Here is a 20,829-nt window from a genome sequence, read left to right on the forward strand (position 1 = left end):
CTGTCATTTCATTGCAATCACTGCTTGATGACCTGAAAGGCACAGAAAGTTGGGTACCGAATATGTGATTCATGAAATTCCGGCACTTGGGGGATTTTTTTTCCCCCAGTGGGACTAATCAGCCTCATTACTTCTTGTTTTATTTTAATAATCCTGGGTATTGGTCCTTATCATTCAGCTGCCTCTAGACCAGGGGTGTCCAAACCCCGGCCCTGGGGCCACTTGCGGCCCTTGAGGCCTCTCAATACGGCCCTCAGGGAGCCCCCAGTCTTCAATGAGCCTCTGGCCCTCCGGAGATTTGTTGGAGCCTGCACTGGCCCAGTGCAACTGCTCTCAGCGTGAGGGCGACTGTTTGACCTCTCACGTGAGCTGTGGGATGAGGGCTCCCTCCACTGCTTGCTGTTTCACGTCTGAGACAGCAGTGGCAGCAAAGGAAAGGCCAGCCTTGCTTTATGCAAGACCTTTTATAGGCCTTGAGTTATTGCAAGACCTTCATTCATTCATATAAGTTCATCTTTAATATATTCATTTATGTAAATTTATTCAAATTTTAAATGTAAATTCTTTTTTTGCCAGGCCCCTGACACAGTGTCAGAGAGATGATGTGGCCCTCCTACCAAAAACTTTGGACACCCCTGCTCTAGACCGTAGGGGTCAGTTGCCTGAGTACACCAGGGTCAGACACTGAGCTCCAAGTTCTTCACTTCTAAACTGAATTCTGCAACTTGTTATGGTTTCAAAAAGAGATGCTTTTGCAAGTTCACAAGTATGTGTAAAATCTCATTCTGCTTCTCTCCCACCCCAAGGCCCAGAATTTGGAGGGGAGAAAAACTGTGTTTATATTGGAATGGTAACCGAGGATCTCGATATGTCGGAGCTGGTTGAAACAATTGCAGCCACAGGCCGAGAAATTGAAGAAAATTCCAGGGTATGTACTTGAAGGCCCTTCTGACCTGCATTATGACAGCACAATGGGCAGAAACACACCCTCTTTATATACGCTGCACCTATATTCCTGTAGATGGCAGCAATAATAATAATAATAATAATAATAATTATTATTATTATTATTATTATTATTATTATTATTATTATTAATATTTATACATCTTTTCAACCGTAACGAAAAGTTAATGAAAGCGGCTTACATAGGAAAACCAAAATAAATGGGTTGCCCCTTCCTAAACGGGCTAATGGTCTTTAAAAGGACAGGAGGGAGGAAGTGATGCTATGTTGGGGTGAAGAGGGACAGTCGCTTTCCCCCTTGCTGAATATGAGCAAATACACCACTTAAGTTGCCCCAGTGAACGTCTGCTAGCAAGGAAATTGAGTGTGGCATGTAGGGCTGACAAAAACTTCCCCTACAGAAATGATGTTGTTGAAAAGTACAAGGGTCCTATTCTTCATCAGATTTACAAACATAGAGTCTCTCTATTTCTTTTAAAAGGAAACTGATATCACCATCAACAAAGGGAAAATGATGGCGGAGATGCCACTGATATGCCTTCAGGGCTGGCACTGGGTTCCTGAAAGCCCTGGACCAAAGTTCTCTGCAGGCCTCTCCCCACCCCACCTCAGCCTATAGAATGAAAACTGGTGGAAAGAGCAGGAGTGGTCACTTGACCAAGAGACTTACCCAGCAGCCTTTTCTTCTGCCCTCCCTGCCCCGGCCAGCAGGAGCAACTTGGAGGCATAGCGATGATGCTGGAGTCTCTGGAACAATAGTATAGCTATGGGGGGGGGGTAAGTATTTCAGATGCCGCATCGCGTCTTGTAAGCAGCTCCTCCCACTTGCCTCCTGAACCATTCTGGGTAGTAACAGCAACATGGTGTGCTGCCATCACTGACCAGAATGAGGGCAAGTGGGAGGGGCTGCTTTGCTGCACCTGCAATACTTATCATCTCCCTGTAGGTATGCTACTGCTGTGGAGGGCACTCCCATTTGCTGTATGGGTGCCCAGTGAAGCAGTACTGCAAGTCTCTTGGTGGGGGGGGAGAGTTCAGGGGTCAATCCAACTGGGTGGGTGTCTGATGGGATGTGAATCCTCAACTAGTGCCAGGTCTGGGCTGCTCCTAGTTCAAGGTGCAACCTGCTTGGGGGGGAGTTGGAAATCATGCAGATGTTATAAGGCCACTTGCTTGTTCTCTGAAGAGGCAGCTGTGATAGCACATCTGTTTGCAAAGTATTAACTCTGTTCCTGTTAGCGTGGGGTTAATCCTCCCCTCCCCATTCGTGCTTGGCCTCCCTCCAGAATCAATGTGTACATTAACCTATTCGACTGGCCTTGGCATAAACTGCAGGCTCATGAATCTTCACTGGGTGTTAATCACAGCTGGGCTGACTAATGAGCAAGGTACTAATTAGTTACTGGATAGGAAAATCTCCCCCACCCTAACGCCTTGATCTGTAGCCTCATAACTGAATTGCTTACTGCAGCTTCTCTGCCAATTTGCCTCCTGCTAATTATTTTCAGTGTTCTCCGCACAACTTCTAAAACCCAAGTGAAATCAAAGCCCTAGCTTGCCTCTGAGGCAGGGCAGCGCTCAGAGGCAGTTAATGAATGGTTTTTGTTTCTTGTGGAGAAGTAATGAACTTCCCTGCCTCTTCAGGAGCAGCTTGTTTACTTTCAAACTGTCACGGGCAACAAATCAAGCAAGGCTATTAACATGCTGATTATCCCATGAGCGTGACTAGCACCTTTCCCACACATTAATATGTGCACACATTAAACACATTAAACAAATCTGCGAGTCTGGTCCATAGGACCTCCGGACTCGACCAGAGATGTTCTCTGGTCATTGTCCAAATGTGATCTGAAGCCTCTACAGGCCTCAGAAAGGTGCTAGAAAAGCACTTCCTGTTTTTGGAAAAACCAGAAGTACCTTTCTAGCACCTCTGAAAGCCTTTCCGAGGCCCATAGAGATCACTCGCAGTCTCTGCGGCCCTCAGAAATGACCAGAGAACATCTCTGGTTGCATCCTTGAGTTCAGTTTTGGCATCCACCGTGGGTTCGGAATCCACAGTGAGTTAAACCCATGGGTCTCAAATCTGCAGATTCTGAGGCAGGACCTGAACTTAAAATATGCCAGCATTAAAAAAGCAAAGCTTCCATTTCCTGCTCATCTTCTGGCTTGATGATACCCTTAGAGCAGGCTACTTGCATTGCAACATGTGTTCTGAAGTGGGAATAGCCTAAGTTATCAGTGATCAACTGGTGCTGGCCTCTGAGATCCTGTACCTCGTTTGCCCGCCACTGGCGAGGATGTGTGGCATCTGTAGCACCCTGCCTGAAGGAGGCCTGTCTGGCCTCCACCAGTTGCTTCATCCAAGACTCTTCTGTGCTTTTAAGCATGTGATATGGTTTTGCCTCCCCCTTATCTCTTCTCTGCTTGCTGTTCAATCATGTTTTTATTACATGTTTTTTATGACATAAAAATCATTATTTTTATTGCCTGTTTGTCTTACTGAATTATTTTTTTCCTGCCTTGTGTGCCACCTTTTGAGCCCCCCCCCTTTGCAGAGGGTGCTAAAGCAGGTAACAGATACCCAACTGACAGCTAAGAATGACTGCCTCCTCCTTGCCTTCGGCTGCTGTTTTGGCGCTGCACATTTTTCCCCCCAGTGCCTGGAATAAGGAGCTGGCTGACATACAGTTAACGGGTGCTGTCCTGTTTTTAACCAGCTGCTGGAAAACATGACTGAGATTGTACGCAAAGGTATACAGGAAGCGCAAGTCCAGTTACAGAAGGCCAACGAGGAGCGGCTTCTTGAAGAGGTAAGCCCTGTGTGATGGTCTTCCCACACCAACCTGATGCTCCTGAAAGGGCTGCTTTTGCAAGAGACTAACTTTTTTCTTTCCCCCTCTTCCACATCTCTCGTTTGTCCAGGGGCTGCTACGACAAATTCCCGTTGTGGGCTCTGTGCTGAACTGGTTCTCTCCGTTTCACGCTTCAGCGAAAGGAAGGACGTTCAACCTGACAGCAGGTGGGTGAAATATTAATTGCATCCATGATATACAGTCAGGCCTTGGCATCCACGGGGGTTCTGTTCCCCCAAATCCACGGATAACGAAGTCTTCTGATCGGCCAATCTGTACCCGCCAGGCACGACTGGAGGTGTTGCATCCAGAGGGTATAGGTTGGCTCACCTCACAGGTTTGGAACCCACAGATAGTCAGATCCGTAGATAAAGAGGACAGACCTGTACTATAGTCAAACAAAACTTAGCAGGCAGCATAGACTACAGGCACTGTGATTTTGAAGGAGGGTAGACATGAACCCAGTTGATACCCAGGCTTCCCTCCTCCTGCAGCATCCTCTCATGGTCATCTGTCCAGATGGTAGTTATGGAACCGCCTTTGCTCTCCCCCTCCCATCCACAATTACTCATAATGTGTCTTCTGATGGGTTTGTAATTGTGATCAATGTTGGGACTGAATTGGGTCGTAAAGGATAGCTGTAAGTAACATGATATTAACAGGAGGTGGCACCCAGCAATTCACGGTGGTCAGGAAGTCTCAGGAGGAAGAGAATCATGTTAATATTTCAAAGACAAAATGCTGGAAGGGCAGCAGCACATAAGGAATCTGTGGAACTCACTGCCACGTGATGCGACAGCCACTAGCTTAGACTATTTTAAGAGTAGAAGGCGCATTTCATTGAGGCCTGTTGATAGGTTGGTCTAAATACTGGTTGGTGGAAGGAAAGCTATGGCCATTTTAACAGTTTCCTGATTTTGGACTTTCCAGAGGTTGTGGAAACACAGGGTGGTGGAACTATCCAGCAGGGTCTCCTTTTATTCTTACAGGATAATGAGTGGCTACTTTTAGTCTCCTCCCCCTCCCCTGAAAGTGTAAAAATCCATATGTGACAGAGCGCCTTGCTTCATAAATGAGCTCAGCTCCCCGAAAGAATAAGTTCAGACAACCTAGATTTGAGGCCTGATAGGTCTCTACCCTCTCTCTCCTTGCCAGGTTCTCTGGAATCCACAGAGCCCACTTACACCTCCAAAATGCAGGGCACCGGGATCACCCCACCTCCCACCCCCACGTCGGGACGCTCCAAGCAGAGGTTCCCCGGTGAGTCTTCCTCGCCGTTTGCTAACAAGAGTTTGCTAGCAAGAGTTGTTTTGTTTAGCTGGCAGCTGACAGCCAGGGTGGTAGTGGCTGGAGTGTCAGACAAGGTCCTGGGTTCAAATCCCCATGTAGCCTCCAAGTTCACTGTGCTGCTCACTACGTCTCAGCCTAATCTCTCTCTCTCTCTCTCTCTCACTCACTCATAGTTGCCACGAGGACCAGGGAGGAGGGGGAAGGAGCTGTGTATGCTGCCCTGATCACATTGAGTAAAGCAATGCTTCCCAATCAGGCCATTGAGCCATCTGACTTGGTGTTGTTGACACCGACTAGCAGTGGTTCTCCAGGGGCCTTCCAACTGTTACCCTGCACATGCCCAATCTCGTCTGATCTTGGAAACTAAGCAGGGTCAGGCCTGGTTAGTACTTGGATGGGAGACCGCCTGGGAATACCGGGTGCTGTAGGCTTATACCATAGTCTTTCCATGCCTGATCTCGTCTGATCTCTGAAGCTAAGCAGGGTCAGGCCTGGTTAGTACTTGGATGGGAGACCGCCTGGGAATACCGGGTGCTGTAGGCTTATACCATAGTCTTTCGAGACTGAAGGTTGCCAACCATTTCCCAGACCTACTTAGAAAATGCTGGGCTGGGTGGGGTGTTGAACCTTGGACCTTCTGCACGCTAAGCAGGTGTTCTGCCACTTTTTTAATTGGCCTACCTCCAGGTAAGACTGGTAGAAGCCCTTGTCTTAAGCTCTGAAACCTGCTGCAAGTTCATATGTGTACCAGCCATTGCCTGATTTTTGCAGTCATAAGGACTAGAATGTTTCTGAAGTTTTTTGTTAAAAAGAGAATCTCAGGGTGCTGAATGATGCAGTAGGTATCATGTTTTTTTTGCTCTGTCCGTGCTTGCAGAATCGGTTAACACCAAAAGTCATGTCTACCTTGACCACTGAAGTAGCATTAGCTGTCGACTTGCATGTGCCCTTTTACAAGGGCAGAAAACCAAAATTGAGAGGCCCGTACGTGTGCACGCTTTAATGTGTTGTTAACCATTATTGTCCCAGGACAAAAACTCTTTAAAAGGTCTTTGAGGAACTCAGACGGGTTCAGTGAGACCAGCTCAGTGAGTCATATTGAAGATTTGGATAAAGCTGACCAACGACCCAGCACTTCATCCATCGGGCAAGAGAACCCGGAGCGACCGGATGAGAGCCTGCACTCAAGCCGGGAAACTGCCGAAGACCCTGCAGTTGACCAGGTCCCGGTGCTGGAAAATGAATGCACTAAATCGGAGGAACAAGAGAGTCTCAGATAAAATCCAGACCCTGTGCATTTAAAGACGTTTGTACAGAAAATTTATTTCCTCTACAGCAGGAGAATTTAATGATGCATTTTAAATGTGAACAGTGCCACAGTTAGTTCAGTAATAACTACTGTTGCTTGTGATTTGAGTGGAGATTTTGCACAAAGATTCGTGGAAGAAAAATCTTCTCGTTTCCTTCTCCTCCCCCACTGCCCTCTCTTTACCGCTCACTTGTCGGTTGTTTTTGGGGTCCTGCGCATGTTTATATTTCCAAGATGATGTTCCAGGACTACGGCGTTCAAGTGGTGCATATGCATTTGCCTCTTGACGAAGAATTTTGCAGATGTCGTTTAGAGCTTGGCTCCCGGTTGCATCCGAAAGAAGGCTTTGCTTATGTAGACAGAAACGTTTTGCCCACATAATGCTTGGTTTTTAAGTTTGAATGACCAGTTCCACTTGGTGCTAAGACCTCCTTTTCTCCCTGTTGAATAAACCTACCTGTTGATTGATCAGTCTTTTTTAAATTCCCAATGTTGACAACTTCATTGGTAAAACAAGCCTGTAGTCACCCTGACTAGACTTCTGATTTCACGCTTTCTTAGCTGAATGCTTTATTTCTTTGAATTCTGTGAAGACCAGCCGTGTGTGAGAGCATGTGCGTGCTAGTGGCGGTTTAAGCATTGCCATTTTTTCCCCTCTTGTGCCTGCTATCCCTCTTGCACGAGGAATCCTTTCCGCTGCCAGCTGCTCTCGGCAACTACTAGGAACCGATGAGCTCCTAAATTCCCACCTCCCTTTCCAGCACCACTGGAAACCCCAGTCAGCAGAGTTTCCCATCAAGTACCACATCACCAGAGTCTCTTGTGTCACGTGTCTTTTGAAAGATGCTATTAGTGAAATACTTGAAACTGACATGTCACACATCTGTGCTGTTATCTCCTTGTCTAGATTTTTTCTGGACAGTAGGCTTATGTTTGTTAGATATTGTAAATACCCAGAGAAATGACTAGGATATATATATATATATACTGTTGCACTATTTAAACCACAGGCGCGCAACACTAACTTCTATATCAGAGGGCAAACATCAGAAACCTGTTTCTTCTCCCAGTAATTTAGTCTTTGCTTTCAGTGGTAGCTTGACATTCCTGAGTTTGCCTCTTGTTCTGCAGTAAGAAAATGTCTAGAGAAACTTAAGATTGAGTCCATGTCAGGTGTCCCCACTCTCCACAGGAGTCTTTTGGTCTACAACAGGCCACTCCAAACCCCGGCCCATGGGTTGGGGGAATCCTTCCCCTTCCAGTGAGCAGCACTTAACATTCTACTGTACTGCAGCTCTTCTGGGCACCAGATCTGGATGACACAATGCCCTGGGCAGTCGCATCTGCCTGGCAATCTGGGCACAGTGCCTGCCGGGGCATTGGGCCAGAGATGCAACTGCCCAGAGTGTTGCATTGTCCAGATCTGGTGCCAAAAGAGCTGCAGTATGGTGGAAATGTAAGTGCCATTCATGCCAGGGAAGGCTTTCCCAGTGCTCAGTGGTCTCCAGTATATGTGTCTGAAATCCAACTGGTTGAAAAGGCATCTTATTGCATTTGGAACTATGCCAAGTTCCCTTTGCTTGCACTAGGTTCATTCTTGAGGTCTGTATGGAAGTTGGAATGAATCAGCACTGTAGCATCTGTGCATAATTCCAGTTTGGGGAAAGACCCTTTCATGTACTTAATGGTTATTGTTTCTTCCCCATTGTTGATTATATCAACTAAATCTAGTCATAACTGGGGAGATGAATTTATCTCTCCTCCCCCCCCCCCCAGCCCAGTTAATGAGCTAAAAAGTAGTTGTGGTTTTTAATCAGAGGTTGATGCTTGTGCACAGCACAGACTTCTATCTGGTCACTGCTGTGGAAGGTACTTCTTTGCTACAGGTACCTGCCTAAACAACCATAGAAAGAGGACATGGACAGTGTGTCCACTAGACATAATGGCTCAACTAATTAGTTGAACACAGAATGTTGTGACACGATACCACAAGGTTCATTCTGCTCACTGTTACAGAGGCAGAAGGGGGAAAATGAGTTGTTTGCCATCTCAGCTAGTTTGGTCCTCTTCCATAACAGCCAAAGTATAGCCCTGCTTGATTACGTATTGCATTGGCTTCCCGTTGTCTTGGCTAAAAGAGATCAAGAGCCACTCGTGCAACAAGGGGACAGGTGTTCTAAGTTGGATGTGTTTACCAAATGAGGGTGGATTTTTAGAGTGCAAATTTTATCTTGTCTTCCTTGACCATTTAATTTTGGTGCAATGAATTAACTTGGGGACACTGTGGGGAAAGCATTTAAAAGTTGTAGTGCTTAATACAAATTTTCATGTTTTTATATCTGACAAATGGTTAAGCCAGTTTTGCTGGAAACACAGACCTAATTTAGATACTTCCCAAATTCTTCAATAAAGATTCTTCCAATTGTTATATCTGGATTTAAGGTTTTTGCTAGTAAGAGTCTCTCTCTCTTTTCTCTGGCTGCATCGGCTCTGGAAAATTGGATAGGATTTGGGCCTAGGTCTCACTGACATTAAATGTAAATAAATTTTGGATACAGTCTACAGTAAAGAGCAGAACCACCAATGATAAACCCAACCTTTATTAAGCAAGCAGTCAGTTAACGTTCCATGGAAGAAAATGAGCAGAGACCATCTCAAGCTCCGTGTCCTTGAGGGGAGCTGCTTCTCAAAGAGTCCGAGAAAATAATAAATTAATGAAAGTTAAATGTAAAAAAAAAAAAATCAAGGGTAACAGCATGGAAAGCTTGAGTTTTTATGGGATTACTACTTGGTTACAAATATTCTGCTGGAGAGGACTTGTACTTGTTAAATAACTTTTATAGCCCCCATTTTTTTCTAGCATGGTTGGAGCAAGCATATGCCCTGGGGATGACTGTACAGTTTGCTTCCCTAAATCTTGAGAAAAAAGGAGGAAGGATGGACCCATTGCCACAGGTGGCAGAGATGCAGTACACACAGTGAGTTTTTCTGCACCAAGAAACATTCTAAATCAGACTCTTTCCTCCTGCCCCCCCCATTTGCAGTGTGAAATGGAACAGTCTAGGAGTCCATCTTTCTCTGGAATGTGGAGACTAGTCTTGGAGTGTGATGGTGTTTGAACCATCACACATGTGCGAAGCTTGCCCCCCATCATAGATCCTTGTTCTCTTTAACAGTTGAAGCTGATCTGTGTTCATGTATTCCTTCCACTGAGCTAGGCAGACCAACACCCTTCAGAGCTCAATTCTACAAGTCGTATAAGCAATGTTTGAAGGGGGGGGGGCTTTTCAGAACAGCAGCTCATGATTATTATTATTTTGGACCCACAGAGGAAAAGACAGGTAAGGCAACTGATTGGCATGGTTTCGAGCTTACTTGGGTTCTTACAGAGCAGACCTATCTATGGAAAATGGCCCCTGTTTTCCATATCAGCTGTTAGAACATGATCCTATAAGGCAGGGAGCTGGGGGTCAGTTTGAAGCAAGAGAGGGACACACACACACACACACACACACACACACACACACTAGACTGAGAAACTTGATCCTACACCAGTGGAAGGTCATCCACATTGTATATGGAATCATTTTGGAATCTTGTAACCTCTGCCTGCAACAGCAGGCCAACAGTTGCACCTCTGTTCAAATGCTTTTGTCTGATGGAAATCTAGAGTTAATGAAGCAGTTGATGCAGGTGAAGTTTCGTACCCCTAGTAACATCAGCTCGCTCCTCCTTAAGCACGAGCAGGCAGACAGAGTTCTCCTCGCTGTCGGTTAGATCTGGTCCGAAGAGACCCTCTCCCAGAGGCCATCTTCATTTTTTCTGTAGAGCCTTGGTTTCCTGCTTGGGAATAAGGACTTATCTGGGAAGGGGTGCTCTTTTAAATATGTCAGGGCAGCTCTGATGTGAGAAACAAAGTGAGGCGGTTCAGCGGCTGGGGACGTGGAGAGGTTCTGCAAAAAACCATCGCCTAATGAGTGATGCCTGAATTGGTTAGCACAGTGGTTCTCAAACATTTTAGCACTGGGACCCACTTTTTAGAGACCCACATCTCATGTCAGGCCCCAACAGAAGTGATGTCATGGTGGGAAGTGACATCATCAATTTAGGTTTCAGACCTAAACCACGATCAGCCAAAGGTCCCATTACACAGCGCGCTCGTGCTGTTATTTTGCATAGCTCGGAAGTCAAAGACAGAATGCAGTCTTGGATCCTTCTCCAACCACACAGCCCTCCCCCCTTTCCAGTGTCCCATCTTCCCACCTAGGCCTCTTCCCCACCAGAAGCCCAGCTCTGAACCCTATATTTTCAATGGCAACTGAGCTAGATGCTATTCGACCCACTTGGTGGGTACCAAGCCACAGTTTGAACAACACTGTGTTTACATTTAGGGTGCAATCCTTACCACCTTTCCAGCACCAAGGTAAGGCCAATGCAGCTCTGAGGTATGAGAACAAACTCCCTTACCTTGAGGAGGCCTCCATGACTGCCCCCCAACTGCAGGATGCAGCACATGCCCCACTGGCGCAGTTGTGTCAGTGTGGAAAAATTGGCTAGGATTTGGGCCTTAGTCTGGTCCTACCTGGACTAACTTACTTGCAGTATGGTTTGATCATCTTTCTCCAACCAGAATTCCACATGGGGGAAAGGCATCCAGTAGTAAGGCCCAATGCAAAGCTGCTCCTTTTTTGAGTCATAAATGTTGACCATCTACAGTGGGAAAAAATGAGTCATAAATGTTGACCATAAATGTTGAGTCATAAATGTTGACCATCTACAGTGACCATCTACAGGAGGGACAGGCAGGGGCGTGTTGGAGGTGGGGTGGCCCTTTATGTTAAGGAAGGGATAGAATCCAGCAAAGTAGAGATTGAAGGTGGGTCCGACTCCACCGTAGAATCTCTGTGGGTTAAATTACCAGGCTTGTGCAGCGATGTAATACTGGGGGCGTGCTATCGTCCTCCAGACCAGAAATCTGATGGGGACCTTGAAATGAGGAAACAGATCAGGGAGGTGACAAGGAAGGACAGGGTTGTAATCATGGGGGACTTCAATTATCCTCATATTGACTGGGTCAATTTGTGTTCTGGTCACGATAAGGAAACCGGATTTCTTGACGTGCTAAATGACTGTGGCTTAGATCAGCTAGTCACGGAGCCCACCAGAGGACAGGTGACTCTGGATTTAATTTTGTGCGGTACGCAGGACCTGGTTAGAGATGTAAACGTTACTGAGCCATTGGGGAACAGTGATCATGCTGCGATCCGTTTTGACGTGCACGTTGGGGGAAGAATACCAGGCAAATCTCTAACAAAAACCCTTGACTTCCGACGGGGGGACTTCCCTCAAATGAGGAGGCTGGTTAGAAGGAGGTTGAAAGGGAGGGTAAAAAGAGTCCAGTCTCTCCAGAATGCATGGAGGCTGCTTAAAACAACAGTAATAGAGGCCCAGCAGAGGTGTATACCGCAAAGAAAGAAGGGTTCCACTAAATCCAGGAGGGTGCCCGCATGGCTAACCAGCCAAGTTAGAGAGGCTGTGAAGGGCAAGGAAGCTTCCTTCCGTAAATGGAAGTCTTGCCCTAATGAAGAGAATAAAAAGGAACATAAACTGTGGCAAAAGAAATGTAAGAAGGTGATAGGGGAGGCCAAGCGAGACTATGAGGAACGCATGGCCAGCAACATTAAGGGGAATAATAAAAGCTTCTTCAAATATGTTAGAAGCAGGAAACCCGCCAGAGAAGCGGTTGGCCCTCTGGATGGTGAGGGAGGGAAAGGGGAGATAAAAGGAGACTTAGAGATGGCAGAGAAATTAAATGAGTTTTTTGCATCTGTCTTCACGGCAGAAGACCTCGGGCAGATACCGCTACCCGAACGGCCCCTCCTAACCGAGGAGTTAAGTCAGATAGAGGTTAAAAGAGAAAATGTTTCAGACCTCATTGATAAATTAAAGATCAATAAGTCACCGGGCCCTGATGGCATACACCCAAGGGTTATTAAGGAATTGAAGAATGAAGTTGCAGATCTCTTGACTAAGGTATGCAACTTGTCCCTCAAAACGGCCACAGTGCCAGAAGACTGGAGGATAGCAAATGTCACGCCTATTTTTAAAAAGGGAAAGGGGGGACCCGGGAAACTATAGGCCGGTCAGCCTAACATCCATACCGGGTAAGATGATGGAATGCCTCATCAAAGATAGGATCTCAAAACACATAGACGAACAGGCCTTGCTGAGGGAGAGTCAGCATGGCTTCTGTAAGGGTAAGTCTTGCCTCACGAACCTTATAGAATTCTTTGAAAAGGTCAACAGGCATGTGGATGCGGGAGAACCCGTGGACATTATATATCTGGACTTTCAGAAGGCGTTTGACACGGTCCCTCACCAAAGGCTACTGAAAAAACTCCACAGTCAGGGAATTAGAGGACAGGTCCTCTCGTGGATTGAGAACTGGTTGGAGGCCAGGAAGCAGAGAGTGGGTGTCAATGGGCAATTTTCACAATGGAGAGAGGTGAAAAGCGGTGTGCCCCAAGGATCTGTCCTGGGACCGGTGCTTTTCAACCTCTTCATAAATGACCTGGAGACAGGGTTGAGCAGTGAAGTGGCTAAGTTTGCAGACGACACCAAACTTTTCCGAGTGGTAAAGACCAGAAGTGATTGTGAGGAGCTCCAGAAGGATCTCTCCAGACTGGCAGAATGGGCAGCAAAATGGCAGATGCGCTTCAATGTCAGTAAGTGTAAAGTCATGCACATTGGGGCAAAAAATCAAAACTTTAGATATAGGCTGATGGGTTCTGAGCTGTCTGTGACAGATCAGGAGAGAGATCTTGGGGTGGTGGTGGACAGGTCGATGAAAGTGTCGACCCAATGTGCGGTGGCAGTGAAGAAGGCCAATTCTATGCTTGGGATCATTAGGAAGGGTATTGAGAACAAAACGGCTAGTATTATAATGCCGTTGTACAAATCGATGGTAAGGCCACACCTGGAGTATTGTGTCCAGTTCTGGTCGCCGCATCTCAAAAAAGACATAGTGGAAATGGAAAAGGTGCAAAAGAGAGCGACTAAGATGATTACGGGGCTGGGGCACCTTCCTTATGAGGAAAGGCTACGGCGTTTGGGCCTCTTCAGCCTAGAAAAGAGACGCTTGAGGGGGGACATGATTGAGACATACAAAATTATGCAGGGGATGGACAGAGTGGATAGGGAGATGCTCTTTACACTCTCACATAATACCAGAACCAGGGGACATCCACTAAAATTGAGTGTTGGGCGGGTTAGGACAGACAAAAGAAAATATTTCTTTACTCAGCGCGTGGTCGGTCTGTGGAACTCCTTGCCACAGGATGTGGTGCTGGCGTCTAGCCTAGACGCCTTTAAAAGGGGACTGGACGAGTTTCTGGAGGAAAAATCCATTATGGGGTACAAGCCATGATGTGTATGCGCAACCTCCTGATTTTAGGAATGGGTTAAGTCAGAATGCCAGATGTAGGGGAGAGCACCAGGATGAGGTCTCTTGTTATCTGGTGTGCTCCCTGGGGCATTTGGTGGGCCGCTGTGAGATACAGGAAGCTGGACTAGATGGGCCTATGGCCTGATCCAGTGGGGCTGTTCTTATGTTCTTATGTAAAAATCATACACAGGAAGCTGCCTTCTACCAAGGTCAATTCCTACCTGGAGAGGCCAGAGATTTCTGGGATGCCCAACGGCCCTTTCCGCTACTGACCTTGGTTCCTGTTAAGCCGCTAGCTGATCGCAAATCCTCATCTGGGCCCTTGTCTGGAAAGGTCGCCGGGAAAATCTCTCCCGTTTTAACATTCACTGCTTGAAAGCAAAATTTGAACACAGTTTATTCTGAAACAGCAATGAAACAGACCAACATACATTTTGCTATCTTAGAACTCAGACCTATCCGGGGGTATATTTGGGGTGCCAATTCCAGCATCTGTTTTGCCCTTTTGCATCCAGTTTGGGAGATTAGTGAATGGTTCAAGCAGCTTCCTCGTGAGGAAGTCTACGCCATGGCACTTGAACCGTGCACTAATACAGCTATGCCCCTTCTCTGAAATCCGATACAAAAGGACAAAACTGATGCCATTTTTTCGAATTGGCACCCTAAATTCATATAAAACCACCATCAATCTTGGGAGAAAAAGTTTTTCTGACCTTCAATTTTGAAGACCTGTGTTATTTTTTCAAATGCCTCATTGTTTTGCCACTGCCTTCTACCTCTGAACTCAGGTGATGGGAAACAAACAGGCTCTTAACAGGGATAACTTCCAGTGTTCATCACAGAGAAACAAGCCCCTTTTGCATTCAGTGGGGAGCTGAGTTGCACTGATACAGTATTCAAAATTCCACTTACCAATGCCATAAATAAGGGGAAAGTGATGGGCTTTTTCTTGCCGGTCATTTAATTCTGTTACAGAAAAAGAGTGAGGAATAAAGATGCTGTGATTACAAGGATTATCTTCTGCTATTAATTATGAATACTTATATACCACTTTTCAACCAGAGTTGCTGACAAAGCAGTTTACATAATAAAAATCAATCTTCAGAACATAAGAAGAGCCCTACTGGATCAGGGCAAAGACCCTTCCAGTCCAACTTCCTGGATCTCCCAGTGGCCCGTGAGAAGCGTCGGGGAGTACACAAGACAAGATACCTGTGTCCTGAGGCCCCTCCCTTGCACCTGGCATTCTGAGGTCACCAGGAGGTTGCACACTTATGTTCTTAAAGGTGCCTTTTTACCCAGTTAGCAGGGATAAACACCAGTAGTGACTAACACTATTAACAGTAGTAGTGTCAACAACACCCAATGGCAGCCTCTGTCCAGCATGTCAAAACACCAGGTAGGGGCAAAGCCAAGCATTGGTTTCAAATAATTACCTGTCACACAAAAGGTCATTAGATGGATGTTCTCCTGCAAGCGGTCAAATGCTCCTAGAAATAACAGTCACACAGAACTTCTATTGTACCATCTTAAAGTTAGGCGTAATCCTAGAATTTGAGGGTCCTTAAAGGTCATCTAGTCCATCCCTGCCTTAATGCAGACAATCCAGCGACATGCTGTCCCCGACAGATGGATGGTCAAACTCTGTTTGAAGACCCAGCCAAGGAAAGACCAGCCACCCCACTTTAGGCAATGGGTTTCTTAATGGGCTCTCTAGGTAGAGAGCAGCCGTTATAAATATAACCAGAAAAAAAACTCAAATGCGCAGACCCAGAAGGCAGAAAGAAAAAATTGTGAGCTTACTCAAGAGCTGCTTGGTGAGTCGCTGGGATAAGTGCCTGTCGTCATTGAAACCTCCAACCAGATGTACCTCCAACCTAATATCCAGTGATAGAAGAGAGTATTATCCCCATATTGAAGATGGGAAAGACCGAGTCCGTGTGGAAGTGGTTTGCCTAATGTAATCTAGGTAATTCATTATGGAGGCAAGATGCCAACAGGACCATCCCAATTGACTGCCTATCCATGCAGGCAACAGGTTTAATGTGATCATTTCCAAGAAAGCCTTCCAAAAGGCTCATCCAGTTTTAATTAGCAGAGTGCAAATTTAAGTATACGACAGCTTATAGTTTAACCTAGAAAAGCAGAGTATAGCATTTTTTATGCACCGAGAGAGATACAAGCGCTCGTAAAGTTCAACCTTGATATCCTTGGGGGATCTGTTCCCAGACCCCCCCACGGATAAGCGAATCCGCGGGTCTGCTCCATAAGACCACCAAATGTGACCAGAGAACACCTCCAGTCGCATCTGGGAGCTCAAGCTCTGCCCTGAACCATTAACCTGTGGTGAGTTAAATCCTCAGATTCCAAACCCGCAGATAAACAGGTTGGACCTGTAGTATTATTATTTAACGTTAACAAGGGAAGAGTTGATCATTTGTTCTTGATGGATTGTTATGCGATGGTCCTAAATACAACAAATAATTAAAAAGAAACAAGCTGACCTTCCACATTCCATGTTTGGGGAGAGCACCTTGACTGCATTCATGATTAACAATACTTCTGTTTCTGTGTCCGATCCATCACAGTGGGTCAGACAGATAGCCCCACTACCTGAAAAAAACACACACAACACACCCAAAACAATATAGGCATTAGCACTCACCATATCCTGTCTATTTTCATTAAGAAAGCAACATGATTGGGGGGGGGGGGGAGACATGATTGACACTTATAAAAATGATGTGTGGAGGGAGAATGAGAAGCAACTCCTTCACACAGCATGTAATGAGTCTGTAGAACCTTCTGCCACATGATGTGGTGGTCACTAAGGTTGTGTGACTTTAAAAAAGGACAGGACAAATTCATGGAGGACAGAGCTTGATGGAGAAGAGGACTTCTGGTGGCTGAGACAGAAGGGCAGATATGAATAAGAGCAATTCTCTAGCACAGTGGTTCTCAAACTTTATAGCCCAGGACCCACTTTTCAGAATGATAATTATCTGTTGGGGCCCACTGGAAGTGATGTCATGGCCGGAAGTGACATTATCAAGCAGGGAAAATTTTTAACCATCCTAGGCTGCAATCCTATCCACACTTACGCAGGAGTAAGCTCCACTGACTATCATTGTTAAAAGCGTATACATTGCAGCCTGTTCAAAGTACAGATCTCCCCAAATGCAGGCACATACCATGTTGGCATCAAGTCTAATATACTAAAAATAAAATATTGAAATGAATAGGGGACCCAACTGAAATGGGCTTGCGACCCACCTTATGAGTTCTGGCCCACAGTTTGGGAAAGAGTGCTCTAGTATTTTAATAGAACTTCTTAACAGTGGCAAGCATTTAACACATTATCTAGATGTGAACCTCACAACGACCAAGTAAGTTATGAATTATCCCCATTGTGCAGTTGGGGAAGACTGAGGCTGAGAGGGAGATGCTTGTCTGAGGTCACCAGGTGAGGTCTGATCCAGGGCATGATTCTGCACATCACATTCAAAAAATGAGTACAATTCACTTGGCCTGTTTTCAAGGAGAAGGTAAGGGGTGGAAAAAAAAAACAGACCTGACACAGCTTTACTAAAACAAAAGAGCACAAAACAGAAGTATCATAGTGTTATTCTAAACAAGCTATATCAATTCAGCTCTGTGATTTAGTACCTGTATGTCTAAGCACCACCAAATGGCAGGTTGTTGCATCATCAGACCCGAGAATCGACACAGAACCTGGTCAAGAACAAGGAACACAATTAAGATCCGGTCTGTTGTTCCTGGATTTCATCAGGGAACCCGGCTAGAGCTCCACCTACCATCCTTCGGCGTGGTTGCCGCAAACTCTCTTTGCCGAACGTAGAGAAGTCCTTTCGGTCCAACTGTTTGAGCAGATTGGCTTCTGAGTAGCTTGGCTCTCTCCTGTGAAGGAAGATGGAGCTTCTGGTAGCATCTCACAGCCATTCTAAAACTCAGCCCCCAATAATTACAGATGACACTTTTCATGTCACGTATTCCCCAACAGAACTGGGTTCCCAGCAAATTGAAAACAAGGGTGTTGTTTTAATGGACTGCCATGCAGCTTAAGAGGAAGAAGCCACATTGAGGTTGCAAGACCATACAACACACTTTCAATGGAACTGACTTCTAAGTAGACTCATAGAGGATTGTGCTCTGAGACAGCTTTAAGAGGGGTTGAAAAGCATCACAGATTTCACCCATAAGTACATTGGCAGTCCAATCTCAGTGGGGCCACTGCACCCAGTGCAGGAACAGAGGCTGCTGGAGGTCCCTTTACCCCAGGTAAAGCCCCAGCAGCCTCTATAGGATTACTCAGATCCATGCCAGCAGTACTGCTGGTGCAAATCCAGGATGTCCTGGGTTGAGCTTTCAGGCCTGGTTTGGGGGGGGGGGGAATAGGATGCATTCATTCAACAAAATGAGCAATCCAGGAAGAGACTGAAATTTAAGTTTGTTATCTACGTATAGGATAAAACATCTAGATCTGAGCAGGGTTTGGCATTGAGATCCATGTGCAGGGAAACCATGGGGGGGAAAAACCGTATAAACATCATCAAAGTTCAACCAAGGAGTTGATTTAATGTGCATCCTTTGGCTACAGCAAAGCTGCAATCCCATGCACCAGCGTTTCTCAAACTGTGGGTCCTGACCCGATTCCCGGTGGGTCCCGCAAAGCCTTCAATGAAAACAAGGGTGAATAGAAAGGTAACTATTTGCTTCCAGCCTGAGGCTGTTCAAAACTCAAAACTGTGCAATTATTACACACATTCTCAAAGAGCACTACACAAAATACTATACTTTGTGTAGCACTTTTTCCAGTCACCGTGCAGGCCTTACTTCTGAGATTGTGAGGCCCTTCAAGGCAGACTAGCCTCTTGCTCCTTTTGCAACAGACACTATTTTTTGGACCATGCCTTGCTGGTTGTTTCAAAGCCTTACTCATTCTCAAACGCATTATTGTTTAGTTTTATTTTTTTCCTTGCAGCCAGGCTTTGTATTGCAACCATCAAAAACAAGCAAACATACACAACTGCCCAACACAACACTATAAAAATGTGTTCAAGGCAAGGGAAACAAAACCAGAATTCATCCATTGCCTCCTCCGGAGTCCCAGTTTGCTCCGAGTTGCAGAACGTGGAACCCTCTGAATACCATCTAGGGAATTATTGCCCTATAAAATCACCCGTATCCATCATTCAATCACAGGTGGTTGGACTTGTAGATCCCTTCCAACTTTATAATTCTATAGCAGTGGTTCCCAACCTTTAGTGGTCCGCAGACCACTGAGGCAAAAATCGGAATTGTCATAGACCACAAACAACCCCACCCCCTTCCCCTGCACACACACACAAAATTAAATTTGTGAGAATTAGAGAAGATTTAGTAAACATGTAATAGATTTAATATTTATAGAGAAGATTTTGTGCTCGGCTGCGGCTACAAGTGGTCTGTTCTCTGCCCTGTCCCCATGGGCTGCTAGAGAGGGCAAAGAATAGACCTCCCACAGACACAACAGACACTTCAGCCCTCTCTGGTGGTTCACGGGGTAGCGCTTGCTCAGCGAGATGCTGGACGTGATCAAAGGTTGTCTTATATTTTCTGAGGGTCTCGCGGACCACCTGCGGTCCATGGACCACAGGTTGGGAACCAGTGTCCTATAGGAAGGTGCTCAGTGGAAACCCCCCACCAACACCTCAGCAATGGATAAGTCAGACAGAATTGATTCAAGGGTGGTGGTTTTCAGGGCTGGCCTTAAGGAGCTGCGGGACCCAGTTAGAAACATGCTTTGTGTGGCCCTGGCTTCACAACCGGAGTCTGTAGAATCTTAAGAGGTATCAAGAAAATGTATTATAGACTTGCGATCTCTAGGGCAGCCATCAAAGTGTGTGCTTAAAAAGTGCAAGTGACTTAATGGATCAAATGAATCTAAGCACATTTTAAATATAAAATTGCATGCAAGACTAGATGACGCTAGTGCAGGGGATCCTTAGGTGCAGGGCTTCAAGCTGGCCCTGGTGGTTTTATTCCCTGGAATATCAGTGCACAAGAACCCCCATGCTTTGCTTGAGGGGTCCTTCTTTCTCCTTGAAAGGAATCTTTGCAGACAATGCAACCCATGCAGCTCACCTCCAGTTCTGGGTAGTTGTAGATGAGTTCCCTGGTGGGCTGGGCCACATCAATGCGCTCCCCTTTGATCAGCAAAGGCATCTCTCCTGCTAAGGCTCCAGCCCCACTGGCTCTGGTCCTGCAGACAGACTTCCTGCTCAGGGCTTTCCCCCAGCTGAGCTTTATCAGGCTGGGGGGAGGGGGGAGAAGCCCGCAAAGCTGCCTGGGAAATGTAGTCCCGATTTGGAGCGGCTCAGCAAAAATGTGCCACCTCCTGGTTTGTGGTTCTTCTTTGCTCCTTGCAAAATCGAGCCAAGTTGCTGAAAAAAGCAGGGAGGAAAGGGGGGGGGGAGCCTGTTCTACACTTGACCTTTCCAAAAATCTAATAGTGCATTTCACATTCATCATCATCATCACCACCACCCTTTTGGCTGCCCATGCATATATACCCAAGCAAACTATGGCTCTACAGCCCCTGCTCAACCCCCTTCCCCTCCCACTCTGTTGTCTCCCTAGTGCCACTATTCTAAACTGTAAGCTCCTTGGGGCAGGGGCCTGCCTTTTTTCACTCTTTGTTAACCCATTTTTGCCCAGGCCACACAGGGTGACCAGTGCAAAAGAGGACAAGGCACCCCCAAAATGTAGGACTTGCAAGAAAAACAGAGGCCAGGACAAAATAAAAGCTAAAAACACTCATATATTTATTTCACATGGTTAGTTTAAACCAACCATTTTCAACCACTGTGCCGTGGCACATTGGTGTGCCATGGGAGATCCCCCAGATGTGCTGCAGGAATTTGGGAGAGGGCCATTTATTAATAGGACCATTGGGGGATGTGAGCCCC

General features: G+C 46.2%; 2 protein-coding genes and 1 pseudogene across 3 annotated transcripts in view; 2 read left to right on the forward strand and 1 right to left on the reverse strand.

The window, feature by feature from the left end:
- Positions 1 to 8,845, forward strand: part of PDXDC1 (pyridoxal dependent decarboxylase domain containing 1) — a 37,598-nt gene extending 28,753 nt beyond the window's left edge. Inside the window, exons 19-23 of the mRNA XM_066640531.1 lie at positions 807 to 928; positions 3,684 to 3,776; positions 3,889 to 3,985; positions 4,974 to 5,078; positions 6,138 to 8,845. Coding sequence (XP_066496628.1) covers positions 807 to 928; positions 3,684 to 3,776; positions 3,889 to 3,985; positions 4,974 to 5,078; positions 6,138 to 6,388 — 668 coding nt within the window. The 3' untranslated portion in view covers positions 6,389 to 8,845. The remainder of the gene's footprint in view (positions 1 to 806; positions 929 to 3,683; positions 3,777 to 3,888; positions 3,986 to 4,973; positions 5,079 to 6,137) is intronic.
- On the forward strand, positions 5,422 to 5,539 carry LOC136633707 (5S ribosomal RNA; annotated as a pseudogene).
- Positions 8,846 to 9,014: 169 nt separating the features above from the next.
- Positions 9,015 to 20,131, reverse strand: NTAN1 (N-terminal asparagine amidase). Of its 2 annotated transcripts, XM_066640747.1 has the most exons (10): positions 20,006 to 20,131; positions 17,677 to 17,779; positions 17,528 to 17,593; positions 16,366 to 16,474; positions 15,665 to 15,738; positions 15,298 to 15,351; positions 14,774 to 14,827; positions 14,135 to 14,232; positions 11,014 to 11,127; positions 9,015 to 10,370 (listed from the first exon to the last, which is right to left on the reverse strand). In XM_066640747.1, exons 1-10 carry the CDS (start codon positions 20,084 to 20,086, stop codon positions 10,191 to 10,193), a joined length of 933 nt encoding a protein of 310 aa, XP_066496844.1. In that variant the 5' UTR covers positions 20,087 to 20,131; the 3' UTR covers positions 9,015 to 10,190. The 2 variants fall into 2 exon arrangements, with proteins under 2 accessions (XP_066496844.1, XP_066496845.1); XM_066640748.1 differs by lacking the exon at positions 15,298 to 15,351.
- Between the last annotated feature and the right edge of the window lie 698 nt (positions 20,132 to 20,829).

Source organism: Tiliqua scincoides, chromosome 13, assembly GCF_035046505.1.
Source record: "Tiliqua scincoides isolate rTilSci1 chromosome 13, rTilSci1.hap2, whole genome shotgun sequence".
Taxonomy (NCBI): domain Eukaryota; kingdom Metazoa; phylum Chordata; class Lepidosauria; order Squamata; family Scincidae; genus Tiliqua; species Tiliqua scincoides.